The sequence below is a fragment of the Equus asinus genome, chromosome 5 (genome assembly GCF_041296235.1).
Source record: "Equus asinus isolate D_3611 breed Donkey chromosome 5, EquAss-T2T_v2, whole genome shotgun sequence".
NCBI lineage: Eukaryota > Metazoa > Chordata > Mammalia > Perissodactyla > Equidae > Equus > Equus asinus.
The window spans coordinates 38302214-38319935 of NC_091794.1; the positions used below are offsets into that span (position 1 = coordinate 38302214).

General features: G+C 43.0%; 1 protein-coding gene across 2 annotated transcripts in view; it reads left to right on the forward strand.

Annotated features, from left to right (window-relative positions):
• The first annotated feature begins 2905 nt into the window (after positions 1 to 2905).
• Positions 2906 to 17722, forward strand: part of MCF2L2 (MCF.2 cell line derived transforming sequence-like 2) — a 230185-nt gene continuing 215368 nt past the window's right edge. The window contains exon 1 of one of the 2 annotated variants that reach the window (XM_070509354.1): positions 2906 to 3511. Coding sequence is in view for 1 of the 2 variants with exons in the window: in XM_044771143.2 (XP_044627078.2) it covers positions 3460 to 3511 (52 nt within the window). In the remaining variant the exon portion in view is untranslated. The remainder of the gene's footprint in view (positions 3512 to 17722) is intronic. The other variant, XM_044771143.2, reaches the window with a different exon arrangement.

The following is a 17722-nucleotide window of genomic DNA, read 5'->3' on the forward strand; positions in this document are numbered from 1 at the left end:
ATCATACTTTCCAAACCCAAATTTCCCAAATTTGGACCATTGTTTTAAAAAAATGAAACAGAAGTAAAATATTTCAGGGCTTCACATGTAGTAAGGGAAAAAATTGTTCTGTACAACTTTTGTTTTAATTATGCATCTGTATGTCTACTGTGTCATGATGTAAAATTTATAACATACTGTGGTTTGCAGTCTCAGAAGTTTGAAGAGCTCTGCTCTAGGCCAGTGGTACTCAAAGTGTGGTCCCAGGACCAGCAGCATCAGTATTCCTCGGGACTTGTTATAAATGCAAGTTCTCAGGCCTCATCCCACACTATCTAATCAGAATCTCTAGAGGCGGAAACCAGGAATCTGTATTAAAAAAGAATCACCTGTATTTCCAGGTGATTGTGCTAGTTTGAGAACCACTGATTCAGACTAAACTGGGTGGCCCCAGGGGGGCCCCAGGCATCCCTCACCCTCACCTGTGGCACCCAAGCAGGTCCTTTGTCGTTCTCTTCATTGTCAGAGGCAGTGCAGACAGTCCACCAACATGGAGGTGGAATCTACCTTGGCAGTCTTGGGGGATGATTTTTCTTTCCAAGGTCATGCAAATCCTTACCTGAAGGCAGAGCATGGTCTAGATTCATAAAATTAGTAATACACAGTTTGATCTTGGTAGCAGCAGCATCTGTAAAATGAGACCAAAGTCTTTAAAGGGTTATGGTGAGGCTTAAATGGTGTTTGTGAAATGCCTACCATCATACCAGGCACAGAACAGTTACTTAGTCCATGGTGGTGGCAGCTGCTGTACTTGATGATACTGCCTATCACAACTCTGGGCAAGTAACTGATCTTCAATAGACATGACTGATCGGTAATTAATTCATTAGAGAGGGAGGCGGTCTATTCTGGCTTGTTCCTTGATTTTGCCATATATCAGAGCAATGCGATTTGTCAGAGACAGGAAATAGATCATAATTAGGAAGGAGAAAAGAAGATAAGGATGGGAAGGGGGAGGAGAGGAAGGGGAGATGACAGGAAGCATGTTCATATTCATGAGCAATGGAGACAATGACAGTTTTCTTGGAGGGACAAGGAGGTATGGGCTATTGATCACTATGTGGTCATTTCTTCTTAGTTACATTACAGGATTTCAGAACTGGAAAAGGGAATACTAGATCACAGACCCACCCCACCTTGGCCCAGGGGAAACAGTCGAGGCCCTGGCAAAACACGTGTTAGAGAGATAGGGGCAGAACTGGTTTCTGAGGACCAGCACTGCCTGCTACATCTTGCCATAAATTCAGCCAATTCATCTCCATGGAAACCTCTGAAGATGGTGAAGGTACAGACGGGGGAAAGGAGAGAGGGCTGAGTATGATTTCTTTCCTTTCTGTCCCTTTCATACTCTCCCTCATTCCTCTTCATCAGCTTCTCCTGCCTCCTCTTCCCTTTCCCTTCTTTTCCTGATTCTCACCCATAAGGACCTGGCCTAAACCAGGAAGCTGAGGTGACTGGATCTGCAAAGTCCAGAAACCCCCACACCGGCAGTCTCCTTAGCAATGTGCTGGTTTCTAGTGACCCAAACTCACAACTGGCTCTGACTGGGCACCAGGGTTCTGACTACCACCAACAGGAAACACCTCGTTTGGTTCCTCCATGGAATAGAATAGCCAGAAACCACCACGGAAACACAATCCAAAGCCCTCTCACTCCTTTGGATCTTTAACCCTTTTCTGAATCTCTTGCAAGAGGTTACTATGAAAATGGTTGCTTTGCTTGTGCAGGCAGAGTGCAAAGTGACCAAACCTCACAGGAGGGAGGGACTTCCGCACAAATCTCACGTCGCAGGTGGACTAACATCATCTGTTGCCCACAGCCCACAATTATTACACAAAGCATTTTTAAACGTCCCCAAGCCCCTGGGATGAGTGGCTACTACTAGAAATTGGATCCAGGGTGTTTGGGCTTTGGCTTTTTACATGCCAGAAGAGGAAAGCTGAGCTTCCTGTCATTGGCAAAGGGTGGTCCCGGCACTTTCGGATATTCAGGGCCCCCCCCGTTGTAGAATGGACTGAGGACAACCTGAGCAGATTCGCGTTTGCTCAGGCTTTTCCCGCGGAGCTCTGCTGAACCGGGTTAGTCTTTTGCTGCCTGTCACCTAACGAGGCCGCGGGAGCGTCTACCGCCCGAGAGCTGCTCGGAGAAGACGCTCCTGGGGCTGAGGGGGAGGAGGGCCCGCACCCGGGCTGTGCCAGAGCCTTTCCAGGAGGGAGCACTGGCGCGCCTGACAGTCGGCCGACGGAGCGGCGGCGCACGGGAGTGGCTGCACAAAGGAAAAGGCCCACCCGGTGGAGACCGGAGTGCGCACAAGCGTGCCCAGCCCTGGCCGTGCACAGCCCGCGCTCCCGGCTCCAAGTGCCGGTGTGTCCACTGGACGCTGGTAACTGCGTGAGACAACCCCTAAGGGGGGCAAACCAACTCCAACGGCCCCCATCCCTCCCCAACAGCTTCCCCCATCTCCCCCCCCCCCGCCCCCCCCGGTCCGGAGTCAGGATTTAGGGGCGAGCAGCAGGGCCTCACCTAGCCCTCCGTTCCTGGCTCTGGCTGGATGGCAGTACGTCTCCCAGTCAGCCCCTTCTCGCCTCAGCTTCTCCGCAGACACCACTGGGAAGAACGAGCGCTGGGCGTTCAGAAGCCCGGTGCTGGCCGGAGCGACTAAGCTGATGTCTCCCCTCTGTTCCAAAGACAGATCGAGAGCCGCCTCCACTCCGGGGGCCGGAGCACCAACTCCCCGGCCGGGGAAGGCGCGCAGCTTGCCAACCCGAAAACGGGCGACGCTCCCGCGCTTGCGCGCTCCCCCGGAGCCCCCGGCACCGCCCGGAGGCGGGGAGAGGTGGGTGTGGAGGCGGGAGGCGCAGGGCGAGGGGTGGGCGGCGCCGAGGAGCCCCTGCTGCCACGCGCCTCCGCGCCTCCGCACCTCCGCCCTGTGCGCAGGCAGGCTCCGCGCTCCCCCTGCGCTGGGGCCGAGCATCCTTCATCCTGACGCTCGCAGCCGCGCGCCGGAGACCCACCGCCCAGGACCCCAAATCCAGAAGCCCGTGCGCTCCCTTGGCTGGAGAAGCCCGTACTGCAAGATTGGGGCCACTTGGTTTTCTCACCTCCAGAACTGCCATTTCCCTCTCTCTCAAAGCCAGACGTTACGTTGGGAAAGCTTAATCGACTTAATCTTTAAATTAATCCCCTGCAGGGCGTGGCTGGCGTCCTCTAGGCGAGCGGCCCAGGAGAGTTGGCCCTGGCTGGGAGTGACTCTCGTTTTGTGCTTGAAGAGAGCGAGGAAGAATGTGAGGGCAGAACATCCTTGGGAGAAGATGCCTTTTAAAAATCATGCGTAACAGCAGTTGAAACGATTTTGTGTTGCTTTGTTTTGTTTATACTGAGTGGTTTTTCGGTGAAATGCTATTTTGATTAAAAGAAGAAATGGCCCCCCAGGAGCTCACCCGGCGCCTGGCCACAGTGATCACTCACGTCGGTAAATGAAGCTTTCTTTTTTTCTCTTGCGTTTTATTAATTGAGGGTGGGGACATAGTCTCTAGGGCCTCGTGTCCCCCCCTACCCTCACCCGCAGCCCAAGGGCAGCGCCCTTCCCTGCTTCTCTGCCTCAAGATGCTGCTTGGGGCGGCCAGTGACAGGCATCCCTGGGGCGCGGCGCTCTCGACCTTGGGGTCTCCCATGTCTGGCGGGGCTGGGGCGGCCTTGGGGCAGGTGCCACCCCCAGGCAGTTGCCAAGTCTGTTGAGCCTGAAATCGAGGGCTACTGGGCTGTTACGATCCGTCACCCACTCTGACCGCGGGCGAGGGTGGGGAGTGGTGTCGTGGTTTACACGACAAAGGAGAGGGGACGTGACGAAAGAATGTCGGTGTTTTGCCGCGGGACCTGCTACTGCCAGACCCCTGGAGGCTTATTCACAAGGTAGCTGGTGAAATGCAGGCTACATTTAGGGGACCACTTCTCAGGCTGGCTCCCAGGCCTGTTAGAAATACTGCGAGGTGTCGGCACATCTCTCTGAACCACAGTGGGAAACCTCTAGAAGCCCCAGAAGACTGAGCAATGTTAATCCTCTCTCATGAGTTAAAAAAGGGAAGCAAAATATTTATGCTTTGCTCCTGAAATAAGGGTTGTGGTGAAAAGATAGGCCCTATTTAGTAAAGAGAACATTGAGACAGTGGCGAGTTAATTCCTTCTTAGCATTTTCTTCCTCCACCTGTTCCCTGGACCTCCGCAGGTAAACGACACGTTCTGGTGTAGAGCATTTGGATGTAGATGACTAGAATTATCAGGATAATTGTCTGTTGCTCAAGTCACTTTGAGACCCTTAATGCAAATTAGTTTTTATCAATAAAGTCAGGAAGTTTTTACCTCAAAGTTCCACTCATTTGTTAAAATTGCCTTCTTGGTATCTGTATGTTAAATATTGCTTCAATTAGCGAGCCCTCATGGCTCTTGGAGCACCCTAGTGCATTGTGTTTAGTGCAATAATGATATGTATCTCGATTGATATACATGTGGGGATATACTTTGTGAAGATGATTTATATGGGAAGGCCTGGTTTTCATGATTCAGTTGAAAAAAAATGTTTCTGGTGCCAAACGTGGCCACTGACCTGGTATGTCTTTAAGATGAAAGGTCAGTAAAATCCTACCAGGGAAGGCTGAATGTGAAATATTGCTGAAGGCAGGATGACATTGAACAGAATTTGGAGTTTGAAATATATTGAATGCTGAAATGATTGTGCTAAATACCGCCCATGCATGAAGTTGTGATCTGGAGAAAGAGCAGCGGACGGGTATGACCGTCCGCATTTGAATCCTTCCCTGGACAAGTCATTCAACCTCAAGCTGAGAAATGGGAATTTTAGTAATCCTTCCGCACCTGGCTCAAAGGCTGTTTGTAAGATAATGTGGGTAAAAACAGCGTCTAAACTGTGGTTGGGTTGTTGGTCCTCTCCCTGCCACTAAAGATCTTGGGCAGACCTCTCAGGGTGAAGCGTCCCATCTGTTAAGTCAGGAGATGGATGTGGATGACTATTAGGGTCCCTCCTGTTTTTCTCTGGATGTAGGGTCTTCTCGAAGATCTGGTAGGCAGTATTCCTTGGCTGCCTGTGACCCAGGCTGTGATAGTTTCTTGCCCACCTTGCTGCTTCTCTCCTGTAGTCAGCTCCAGCATGCAGGATACCAGTGTGAGCTTGTAATTTCTGCTCTCAGAGAACTTCTAATGACCTCTGGCATTTGTGTACGTACTGTCTCCTGTGTACTCTCTCAAACCTATGAAATAGGTGGGGTGTACATTATCATCCCCATCTTACAAACGAAGGAATTGAGACTTAGGAAGTTCATCTTTCAAGATTTCAGGGGCAACAAGTGGCAGGCTTGGGACCAGAAGGCAGCTCTTCATTCCTTCTGTGGGGGCATCTCATTGAGGGGGTCTCTAACCCTGCAACAGCCCTGCCTTTGTGGAGAGTTGCGTTGATTAGCCAGTGGAGCTTCTGCTAGGGTGGGTTGGCTCTGCATTTGACTGTTCTTTTCCGGCCTTTGCTTGGCGAGCAGCCTCTGAGGGGTGTGATCATGAGTTGGGGAAGGGTTGAGCAGTGCTTGAAGCAAGATGGTGGGTTAGACATCCCTCTGGTCCTCTTCTAGCCACTCATCTGGGTTGCAACATTGTGCTTCCATATTCACTCTGCCACCTCTGTCCCTCAGCCAGTTCCTCCTCCAGCTGGGGTTTCTGCTCTTTCTTTCCACAGTCCCTTAGATTTGACAATTCAGTTCTGGGGCCTGTTGATCCAGTTCCTGAAATATCTCAAGGGTGAGTCTCCTCCTGTCCACTGCCACCTGCCTGTGACCTGCTTCAGGACCTCATTTCCTTCTGACTGACCATTGGGCAAGCCTCCTGCCTCCGCTGTGTTTGTATCTAAGCTACACTAGGAATAATAAAACAACAACAACACAGCACTCGTGTATTCTAGAAGCTTTCATAATACCCTCACACAGTCATTCTCTGTAGCCTGGAGTACCAGCTCTTCACTATTTGGCTCCCTTCTAGTCTTATCTCCTGGTGCTTGATATTTCTCCACCTTTGGTTGGTTAACTTGGGCTATTCAGTTCTTCAGTTTTGTCCCACTGTATTTTCCAACTCTGTTCCCCACTCCATTGTGCTTCTTTTTTTCCTCCACCTGGAATGCCCCCTTAGTATATTTCTCCTTAAATAGTACACACCTTTCAAGCCCAGTTCAATGACTCCTCCGCCAGGGGGCTTTCCTCATCCTACCAGCGGGACATAATGACTCCTGCTTCTGAATTCTAAAGTAGGTTTTGTTCTACTCACATCGTGCTTCTCGTACTCTCCTTCATATTATGGTTAGTTGGTTATTCGTGTTCTCATCTTCTCTCTGCTCCTAGACTCTTCATTACTTATTCGTGTGTCCAGGCAGTTACCTAACGCAGGGCCTCCATCTAAGGAGACGCAGAATAAATATTTGCTGAATAAATGAGTGATTTGTTGTGCCTTGGAATGGACCTTGAGTATTGAGTAATGCCAGGCGGTGTTTACACAGACAGCTCTGAAGTATTTGTGGATAACTCTTTGACTCTCAGACACCATTTTTCAAGTAAACATTAGGCCCTTCAAATATTCATATGTTGTGGTTCACTGTGGGGACTTCCTTCTTTGGATTTTATTAGTTTGTCAGGGACCCTCATAAAATATGCAATTCACATGTGAACAGTGTCCAGATATGTTTTTACCATGCAGGACACAAGTAGGACCATCCTCTCCCCTTTGTTCTGGACTATAGTCACATTGGTTTGATCACAAAATTTGAATCAGAAAAGAGTTGTTTGACTTTCCCCACCCCATCCCTTTCGAATCTTGAATCCTCTCTATAGTAACTTTTGCTATACTGCTATTTATATGCAGCTGTGCTGCCTGAATAAACATGGATGTTCTACTAATGCATCTCAGATTGCTCTAGGATTTTGATTGACAGGGCACATATGGCTCACACGGGGCTTCCAGTCAGTGGAAACCCTTAGTCATCCAGCTGGTTGGGGTCAGTAATCCCCCCACAGGTTTCACATTTCCAGTCCAGCTCACTGTCCATCTTGTCATCTCATATTAGAAGTAATTATTTTGATTTTACTTTATCATTGTTCTAAAATAGCTTCATATGTTTGACTATGCTTGACGAAACTGTGAAGCAGAAGGTAATATCCTTTGAGACATTCCTTGTATACTTATGCATTGCTTAATGATGGGGACGTGTTCTGAGAAATGCATCATTAGCCGATTTCATCATTGTGCGAATATGACAGAGTGTACTTACACAACTCTAGATGGTATAGCCTATTATACACCTGCACTTTATGATATAGCCTATTGCTTCTCGGCTACGAACCTGTACAGCATGTTACTTTACTGAATACTGTAGGCAATTGTAACACAATGTTACCATTTGTATATGTATTTGTATATGTAAACATAGAAAAGGTACAGTAAAAATATGGTATAAAAGATAAAAAACGGTACACCTGTATAGGACACTTACCATGAATGGAGCTAGCAGGGCTGGAAGTTGCTCTGGGTGAGTCAGTGAGTGAGTGGTGAGTGAATGTGAGGGCCTAGGGCATTACTGTACACTGCTGTAGACTTCATCAACACTGTACACTTAGGCTACACTAAATTTATTAAAAAGTATTTTTTTATTCAGTGACAAATTAACCTTAGCTTACTGTAACTTTTTTACTTTATAAACTATTTTTTTAACTTTTTGACTCCTTTGTAATAACGCTTAGCTTAAAACATAGACACATTGTACAGCTGTACAAAAATATTTTCTTTCTTTACATCCTTATTCTATAAGCTTTTTTCTATTAAAATTTTTTTTTTTTACTTTTTAAAGTTTTATCTTAAAAACTAAGACACAAACACACACGTTAGCCTAGACCTACACAGGGTCAGGATCATCAACATCACTGTCTTCTACTTCCATATCTTATCCTACTGGAAGGCCTTCAGGGGCAATAACACACGTGGAGCTGTCATCTCCTATGGTAATAATAACTTCTGGAATACCTCCCGAAGGACTTCCCAGAGGCTCTTCTTGAGGAGATGTCACTCTTTTTGGAAATATGTCTGTGGTGGTTTGCTTGGTTTGTTTCTTTTTTTTCATCATAGATTTGATTGTAAGCAGATAAATGCACCATGAACATTCCTTTCTATTAATGGAAACCTTTTGGTGTTGGGGCCCATGTTTTCAAACTTTTTAAAGAGCTTGTTGGGGTCTGCAAAAGCTTCTGCTAAACCCTTCACTGTGAATTTTCTTAGGGGTTCTTCCTCTTTTTCTTCTCCTGAAGTTGCCTTTTTTCTTGCCTCTTCTTCAGCTACGCATTCCTGTTCCAGTTCCAACAATTCCTCATTAGTCAGTCCCTCAGAAGCCACCTCTAGGAGCTCCTCAATGTCCTCCTCATCCACACTCAGGTTAAAGCTATTTGCCTTCTCAGCCACAGCTCTGTTGATTTTTACAACCTCCTCATCCTTGACAAATCCTTTGAAGTCATAGACGAACCTCTTAAGTGTCTTCTTCCAGATGCCATTCATATACTGCTTGGTGACATCACCCCAAGCCCAAGCAAGGTTCTTTTTCTTCTTTCTCCCCAAAACCCCAGTACATAGTTGTATATCCTGGTTGTAGGTCATTCTAATTCTTCTGTGTGGGATGCCACTCAGCATGGCTTGATGAGTGGTAGGTCGGTGCCCAGGATCTGAACTGGTGAACCCTGGGCTGCTAAGCGGAGCATGCAAATTTAACCACTCGGCCACAGGGCGGCCCCCCAAGCATGGTTCTTGATGCTGTTGTAGATGTTGCGTTTCTTCCAGAATTGCATCAGTGTGTTCTCAGTGTCTTCCTCAGTTGCAGCAATAGCCTGGGCAAAGGTCCTTCTCAGGTAGTAGGCCTTAAAAGCTGCTTTAACTCCTTGATCCAATGGTTGGATCAGAGAGGTAGTGTTTGGAGGGAGAAACACCACTTTGATATTGGGATGAAGGTCACCAATAAAAGGAGGATGTCCAGGAGTATTATCAACAATAAGCAAAATCTTGAAAGTTATGTTATTCTCTGAACAGCCCTTCTCCATTTCACTGGCAAAGCAATTCAAGAGGGCAGCTTGGAAGAGGAGCTGGGTCCTCCATGACCTCTTATTGCTCCTGTAGTACACTGGCAGTGTGTGCTTCTTGATTTGCTTGAAGGCCCTGGGTTCTCACTGTGTCAGATCACAAAGGGTTTCAATGTGTAGCCTGCAACATTGCCTCCAAGGAAGACTGTTACCCTGTCCTTGAAAGCCTTGAAAGCCTTCAAACCTGGCGTTGACTTGGGCTGTTATGGATGAAAATCCTTTCAGGCTTTTATTTCCAGAATAGGGAGGTTTCATCCACAGTGAATATTTGTTCTGGCAAGTAATTTTCCTCCACAATTGGCTTATCTAGAGTTTCCAAATGTTCTGCCTGCACATCAACACTTGCAGACTCACCACTTACTTTAACATTATGTAATGAATAATAGTTCTTGAGTCGTTTAAACCACCCAGAGCTGGTGGTGAATTCAACATCATAGTCAGGTTCAGCCTTTTCTTTCAACATTGTGAGCAAACTTTTTGCTTTGGCCGTGACCATCATGGTGCTGAGAGGACTACGCTTCTGTGTCTGGTCTTCAGTCTAGGTGATTAGAAGTTTCTCCATGTCTGATATTGGCCCTTCTCGAATTTTTCTTAGTCTCATTGCCTTCAATGAAGCAGATCCTTTAACAGCTTCTGTCACTTTGTTTTGTTCTTCAAGAATGTAGCTATGGTGGAATGGGCCATGCCTGACTGGTGAGCAGTAACCATCACTGATTTTTCACCTTCGTAGTCCTTAATCACTTTTAATTTTGTTTTCAAGTCACTCACTTGATGAGGCGTCTTACCGACAACATCAGCAGTCGATTCTGTATGCTTAGGGGCCATGATTAACAAAACATGAGATTAAATCAAGCACAAGAGAAAATGATACAATCAAAAGACCCGGTAAACACAAGATGTATCAGGCTGCTGCTCGTGTAACACGGCATACTGTTTACCGTAAACTTTTTTTATAAGTAGAAAGAGTACACTCTAAAATAATGAAGAAAAGTATAGTATAGTAAATACATAAACCAGTAACATAGCCGTTTATTATCATTATCGGATATTACATAGTGTACATAATTGTGTGTGCTATCCTTTTATACACTGGCAGTGCAGTAGGTTTGTTTACACCAGCATCACCACAAACACGTGAATAATGCTTTGTGCTACGATGTTAGGACGACTATGACATCACTACAGCTGTGATGTCACTAGGCAATAGGGATTTTCCAGCTCCATTATAATTTTATGGGACTACCATCATATATGGGCCCCATCATTGACCGACATGATTGTTATGCAGCACATGACGGTACAAAGTATACACGGGTGGACAAACTACAGGTGCCCAGAATGTTTGAGCGTGTTGGTCCTGCCTGGCCTAGAAGAGTTACTTCTGGATTTCTTTGTCCAGTTATCTGATCCCAGATCTTATTTAGCCCAGGTTTTGGTTTGTGTATCTGTTTTTTGTTTGTTTGTTTGTTTGTTTTTTATCCATTATCAGATCAGTTTAAATTCATTTTAGCCCTTTCCTCTTTCTGTGCTCAAGGAGGCGAGAACTAATTCAATCACTGAGGGGAAAGAGGTCTTTCTGCCTGTTCCCAACTGAAGACTAACCACGTTTACTGAGGGCCTCCGGAGCTGGGGACTGGAGCTGGGGACTGGACCAGGTGCTGGGGATGGGGTGTGAAGGAGCAGCCATGACCCGTGACCCATGACTGTGACCTGTGAGGGCCCAGAACCTGACCACCTCCACTGCTGCAGCCGCAGCGCCCTATGCCACTCCTCAGGTGTACTGGGGGCTTGGAGGAATGAAAGGCGTCCTCCTTACAGTCTAACGAGGGAGGCAGAAGTTAAGCTGTAAACTCCAGGAGGAAAATTTTAGGCAGTCAACCATCACCACAGATTCCTCCCTCACTTCGTTGGCCTTCTGTCTCGTGGTCTCCCTGGACTCTCTGCTGCTCTGTCTTAGGCATTTGCGGCCTCGCTTTTTGCACTTGGTTGGTTCAGGTGTGAAACTCAACTCTTTTCTTCAATATCTTAAAACTCATGTACACAGAATATTAGACGGTTCAAGAGATTCTGGAGATGGGAGAGGAGACATTTATTGTCTAGAGGCTATCCACTTAGAACAAAGAGGCAACTGCTAAGCAAAAGAAGAGTGTTTATTTGGGGTCTTAGAATTGCAATTCCGGGAATGTGGGTTCTGGCAGCAAGTGGAAAATTGTCCCCCTGAAGAATGAAAGTCAGGGGTTTTTATTAGCAAAAAGGAGAGCTTAGAACAATTACCTCAATTGTTTGTTAAGAATTATGATGGGAGGGTAAATTTATGTTCTAGTTCATTGGCTTACTCAAGGACGTCTTGTTGTTACCAGAAAACAGTATATTTTTGCCCAGTCTTCCAGAAAGTCCTTTCTCAGCAAATAACTCCCTTTTGGCAAGCCAGCAAAGTCAGCACAGTTTCATATTTATAACAAGATGGAGTCCAGAATACAAAATGGAGTCACTGCTGACAGCTTGCTTCACAAAACACAGACACTTTGAGATGGAGCTGGAGGCATCAAATTTTTAAAATGTCCTCTGGCTGCCCAGCTTCTGGGGGTTTCACAGGCCGTTCCCTTCACCATTTCACTGGCTCCTTTCGTCCTCTATGGCTCCCTTCTCTGTCCTGTGTTTTTCTTCCCCAGTGGTGAGGAAGATCTGGTACAGAACCTGGACTAGAAAGATGGACCTCATGAACTCCCCACCCACACGTCTCCACTTTTTCTTCCGTTTTGTTTTCATTACAATATGTATCCTTCTAGCAACCAAAAGAGCTTTGCTTAATGAGGAAAATTCCCCCAGGCTGTGAAATGGAGTTTAGACCTTGACATATGGTGCAGGAATGAGAAGGAAAATTCCACTGTTCAGACCTGCTTTGCCCTTCAGGTGTGGTGTGAGCATTTTCTCCCTCAGCGCCTTGGGGAAATGAAAAGATTTTAAAGAGAAAGATGATGTTCGTCATTTCTAATGGCTTTGTGGTATAAGCTAAAAAAGAAGCAGAAGAAATGAAAGGGAAATGAACATTAGGTGGTATCTTATAAGGTCTTTAAAGCTCTGTTTATAAAAATAACACATGCTCTGTGTTTAAGGTTTGGAAGAGTTGGTATTAAGATGTCAATTCTCCCCAAATTGATCTATAAGTTGAACACAACTCCAGTCATAGGTCTACCAAGTTTTTTTTTGGTAGAAATCAACCAGCTGTTTCTAAAGTTTATCATCAGCTGAAAGGTAATATCAGGCAAGATAATAGGCAAAATGAATTATTATAGCCAAAATCTTCTGAAAAAGAACAAAGTTGGAGGGCTCACGCTACCTAATTTCAAGGCTTACTATAAAGCAAAGTACAGTCATCTGTCGCTTAATGATGGGGATATGTTCTGAGAAATTTGTTGTTAGGCAGTTTCATTGTTGTGTGAACATCATAGACTGCACTTACACAGACCTAGATAGTATAGCCTACTACACACCTACTCTATATGGTACTAGTCTTATGGGACCACCGTTGTAATTGCGGTCTGTCTTTGACTGAAGCATTGTGATGTGGCTCATGACTGTAATCAGGACAGTGTGGTATTGGCGAAAGGATAGACACATAGACCAATGGAACAGAATAGAGAATCCAGAAATAGTCCCACCAAATATGGCCAGCTGATTTTTGACAAAAGAGTGAAGGCAATTCAGTAGTGAAAAGTGTAAAGGTAATTTCAACAAAAGGTACTGGAACAATTGGACATCTATGTACAAAAAAATGAACTTGGACCTATACCTCACCCCGTATATAAAAATTAACTCAAAGTGGATCATGGACTGAAATGTAAAACCTAATTAGAAATCTGTTAGAAAACATAGGAGAAAATCTTTGTGACCTTGGTTCGACAAAGAGTTCTTAAGTCGACACCAAAAGTATGATACATAAAAGAAAAATTTGATAAATTGGACTTCATCAAAATTAAAAATATTTGCTCTGCAAAAGACACTGTTAAGAGAATGAAAAGACAACCAACTGGGTAAAAGAAACTTGTGAATCACGTATCTGACAAAGGACTCCTATCCAGAATACATAAAGAACTCTCAAACTCAACAATAAATAAAAAACAAACAACCCAATTTAAAAATGGGAAAAAAAATTGAATGGATGCTTTACCAAAGAAGATATACAGCGGCTGGCCCCATGGTCGAGTGGTTGAGTTTGCGCACTCTGTTTCACCAGCCCAGGGTTTCGCCGGTTCGGATCCTGGGTGCAGACATGGCACTGCTCATCAAGCCACGCTGAGGTGGCATCCCACATGCCATATCTAGAAGGACCCACAGCTAAAAATATGCAACTATATACTGGGGGGCTTTGGGGAGACAAAGGAAAAAATAAAATCTTCAAAAACAAAGAAGATATACACATGGAAAATAAGCACATGAAAATAGGCTCAACATCAGAAGTCATCAGGGAAATTGCACACTATTAAAGTGGTTAAAAAATGATAATACCAAGTCAAGGCGAGGGTGAGAAGGGTCTAGATCTCTTACACACTGTTGGTGGGAATGTAAAATGGTACAGCCCACTTTGGAAAACAGTTGACAGTCTCTTATAAAGGTAAACATACACTTACTATACACCCCAAGAGAAATGAAAACTTATGGTCACACAAATATCTGTATGTGAATGTTTATGGCAGCTTTATTCTTAATCACTAAAAACTGGTGACAACCCAGATGTCCCTCACCTGGGGAATGGATAAACAATTTATGGCACAACTGTGCAATGCAATATTCAACACTAAAAAGAAATGAATTATTGGTATCCATGACAATGTGAAGAAGTCTGAAATGCATTATGCTAAGAGAAAGATGCCAGACTCAAAAGGTACACAGTAAACAATTTCATTTCTATGACTTTCGGAAAAGGTAAAACTGTAGGATGGAGTGTTTGCCGGGGGTAAGGGATGGGGAGGAGGTGGTTTGGCTACAAAGTGGTGATGGAACTCTGCTGTATCCTGATGGTGGTGATGGTTAAACGACTCCATACATTTGTCAAAACTCATAGAACTGTACACCAAAAAGAGTGAATTATTCTGTATATCAGTTTAAAAACAAATTTAAAAAAGCATTACCCAACAAAAAAATACAGAAAAAAATACATACTCTTTGTCCAATATTTGGAAAAGACAGAAAAATACAAAGAAGAAAGGCTACAATGCCTTCTCCTAGTTATAATCACACTTATCCTTTGAGCATATGGACTTCTAATTTTTTACCTTTGGCATTTTTTTTCCCCTGAGGAAGATTTGCTGTGAACTAACATCTGTGCCAATCTTCCTCTATTTTGTATGTGGGTCACTGCCACAGTGGAGCCCCGATGGGTGGTGTAGGTCCACACCCAGGAACCAAACCTGGGCCGCTGAAGCACAGCACGCTGAACTTAACCTCTAGGCCACAGGGCTGGCTCCTCCTTTGGCATTTTTACGTAGATAAAATGATTTGATCTATCTCACTTTTTATATATCATACATATTACATATATAATTATATGTTATATTCTGCTTTTTTAAACTATACTATAAATGAAACTATATTATAAACAATTCCATATATTATAAAACATCTCTGTAGAAAAGATTTTAATAGATTTGTCATCATTCACTGTTTGTACCATAATTTGTTTAGATATTGCCCTAATGTTGGTCACATAGATTGTTTTCAGTTTCTCAGCGTTAGTTTTTTAAAAGTACAAGGAGCATCTTTGTTCAGAAATCTTTGTACATTTTTCTAATTGTTTCTTAAGGATAGAGTTCTAGGAAATGTTGTTATTGGATCAAAGAGTATGAGTAATAAGTTTTAAAATACGTTTTGGTCAAATTGCCTTCTGAGAAATAGATACCATTTTAGTGGCCCATCAACAGAGTGTGTGTGTGTGGGGGGGGGGGGGGGTTCTTGATTTCACCAGATCTCTTTGTAACCGTTTGTAATCATCTGCTTCCTCGTGTGTCAAATGAGGGTAATGACACACTTACCTCATAGGGTTTTGAAGTGATGCATGTTAAGTGCATGGCATAATACCTGCAACGTTGTTACCTCTCTTTGGTGATATTATTTGAACTTTTGCTTGTTTGATAGATAAAAGAGGCATTGTATTCGTTTTAACTGAATTGAAAAAATTACTAGTGAACTAGAATAATTTTTTATGTTTATTTGCTCTTTGGATTTTTGCTCCGTGACTGGTTCATGAGTATTTTGGGACCAAGATATTTTTGTGTAGGTTTTTTCCGTGTTAAATATATTGAGCCTTTGTTAAGTTTATAGCAGATGTTTTTTATTTTCCAGTTTGCTGTTTATTTTATAATTTTGCTTTTGATATATAAAGGTTTTAAGATTTTATGTAGTCAAATTGATAGATCTTTTATTTTGTGATTTCTTCTATTGCTTTTATGTCTTTCCTCAAGTAAAGGGCAAGTCATCAGTTTTATTCTAGTATTTTTTAGTAGCTTTATTTATTTATTTTTTCACATTTGATTTTAAATCTCTATGTGTTTTTGTCGGTGATATGAGGTGAGACTAAATTTTCTATGCGTTTATTAAATATTCCTTCATTAATTGGTGATGCCTCCTTTTTTACATATTAAGTTATTTTAGAATTTATAGACTGCTTCTGGCTCTTTCTGTTTATTCTTTTGACTGTTTATTTTTTGTATCAGTTCTACATAGATTGAATTATTGTTGCTACATAATATCTTTAAGTATCTTTTAGGAGAAATTTCCTTTTTTCAGTCAATTATTTTTTTAAAAACATTTCCTTAACTCTTTTAGCCTTTTTAATTCTTCCAAATAAACTGTATAATTATTCTGTTAATCCTCCTGGTCCCAACAAATTTACTGTAATTTTGGATAGAATTCTATTACAATTATAACTTAATCTGGGAAGAGCTGACATTTTAAGAACTAAAAAAAAAATTTTCCCTCTAGAAATATATCTCATTCAAATATTTTGTATTTCACAATGAAGTGGGTGGGTTTTTTTTTTCATATAGCTCTCACACATTCCTTTTTAAGGTTATTCTTTGGCAACTTGTGTTTTTGTTGCTGTTGTGAATATAACCTTTTTTTTTTCCTTTTTAAAGATTGGGACCTGAGCTAACAACTCTTGCCAATCTTTTTTTTTCCTTCTTCTTCCCAAAGCCCCCCAGTACATAGTTGTATATTCCAGTTGTGGGTCCTTCTAGTTGTGGCATGTGGGACGCTGCCTCAGCGTGGCCTGACGAGCTGTGCCATGTCCACGCCAGCATCCGAACCAGCGAAACCCTGGGCCGCCGAAGCAGGGTGCGTGAACTTAACCACTCGGCCATGGGGTCAGCCCCTCTTTTTTCTTTTTGATCTGTCTTTTCACTAGTTATTGCTGGAGTATTAGATAGTCATTTTGGGTTAGTTACTTTATAACTTACTATTTTATAGAGATAGTAAGCCTAATAGTTTTACTGTTGATTTTCTTGTGGTTTTATTTCTTTAACACATAGGCGCCCAGTCAATATTTGTTAAATAATAACTGATAATCATGTCATCTCTAAATAGTGATAACTCCCTCAGGCCCTTTGTTTCCTGTCATTTTACCTTTTATTTCCACTTCCTGTTTTTGTGTTAGTCAGAAAGTCCAAAACAATGCTAAATTTATAAGAGGTATTATTAAAAAGAGTTGTGTGTTTAACTTTGAGTTCATATTACACGGAGGGTTTTATACTTGTTTCTGCTCAAGGACTCTGTTTTATTAATATTTTTATTTTTATTTATTTTTTTTGAGGTAACAGTGATTTATAACGTTGTATGAATTTTAGGTGTACGTCATTATATTTTGCCTTCTGTGTAGACTACATTGTGTTCCCCACCAAAAGTCTAGTTGCCATCACTATACACATATGCCTTTACCCCTCTTGCCCTCTCCCTACACCCTTCCTCTCTAGTAACCATCAACCTGTTCTCTGTAACTATGTTTTTGTTTATCTTCCACGTATGAGTAAAATCATGCAGTATTTGTCTTTCTCCATTTGATTTATTTTGCTTAGCATAATATCTTCAAGGTCCATCCATGTTGTCACAAATGGCAAGATTTCGTCTTTTTTATGGCTGAGTAGTATTCCGTTGTGTATATATATATATATATATATATATATATATATATATACCACATCTTCTTTAGCCATTCATTTATTGATGGGCACCAAGGTTGCCTCCATATCTTGGCTATTGTAAATAATGCTGCAATGAATGTAGGGATGCATATATCTCTTTGAATTAGTGTTTTCATTTTCTTTGGGTAAATACCCAAAAGTGGAATAGCTGGATTGTATGGTAGTTCTATTTTTAATTTTTTATTGAGTTAATGATAGGTTACAATCTTGTGAAATTTCCATTGTACATTATTATCTGTCAGTCGTATTGTAGGTGCACCTCTTCACCCTTTGTGCCCACCCCCACCCACCCTTTCCCCTAGTAGCCACTAATCTGTT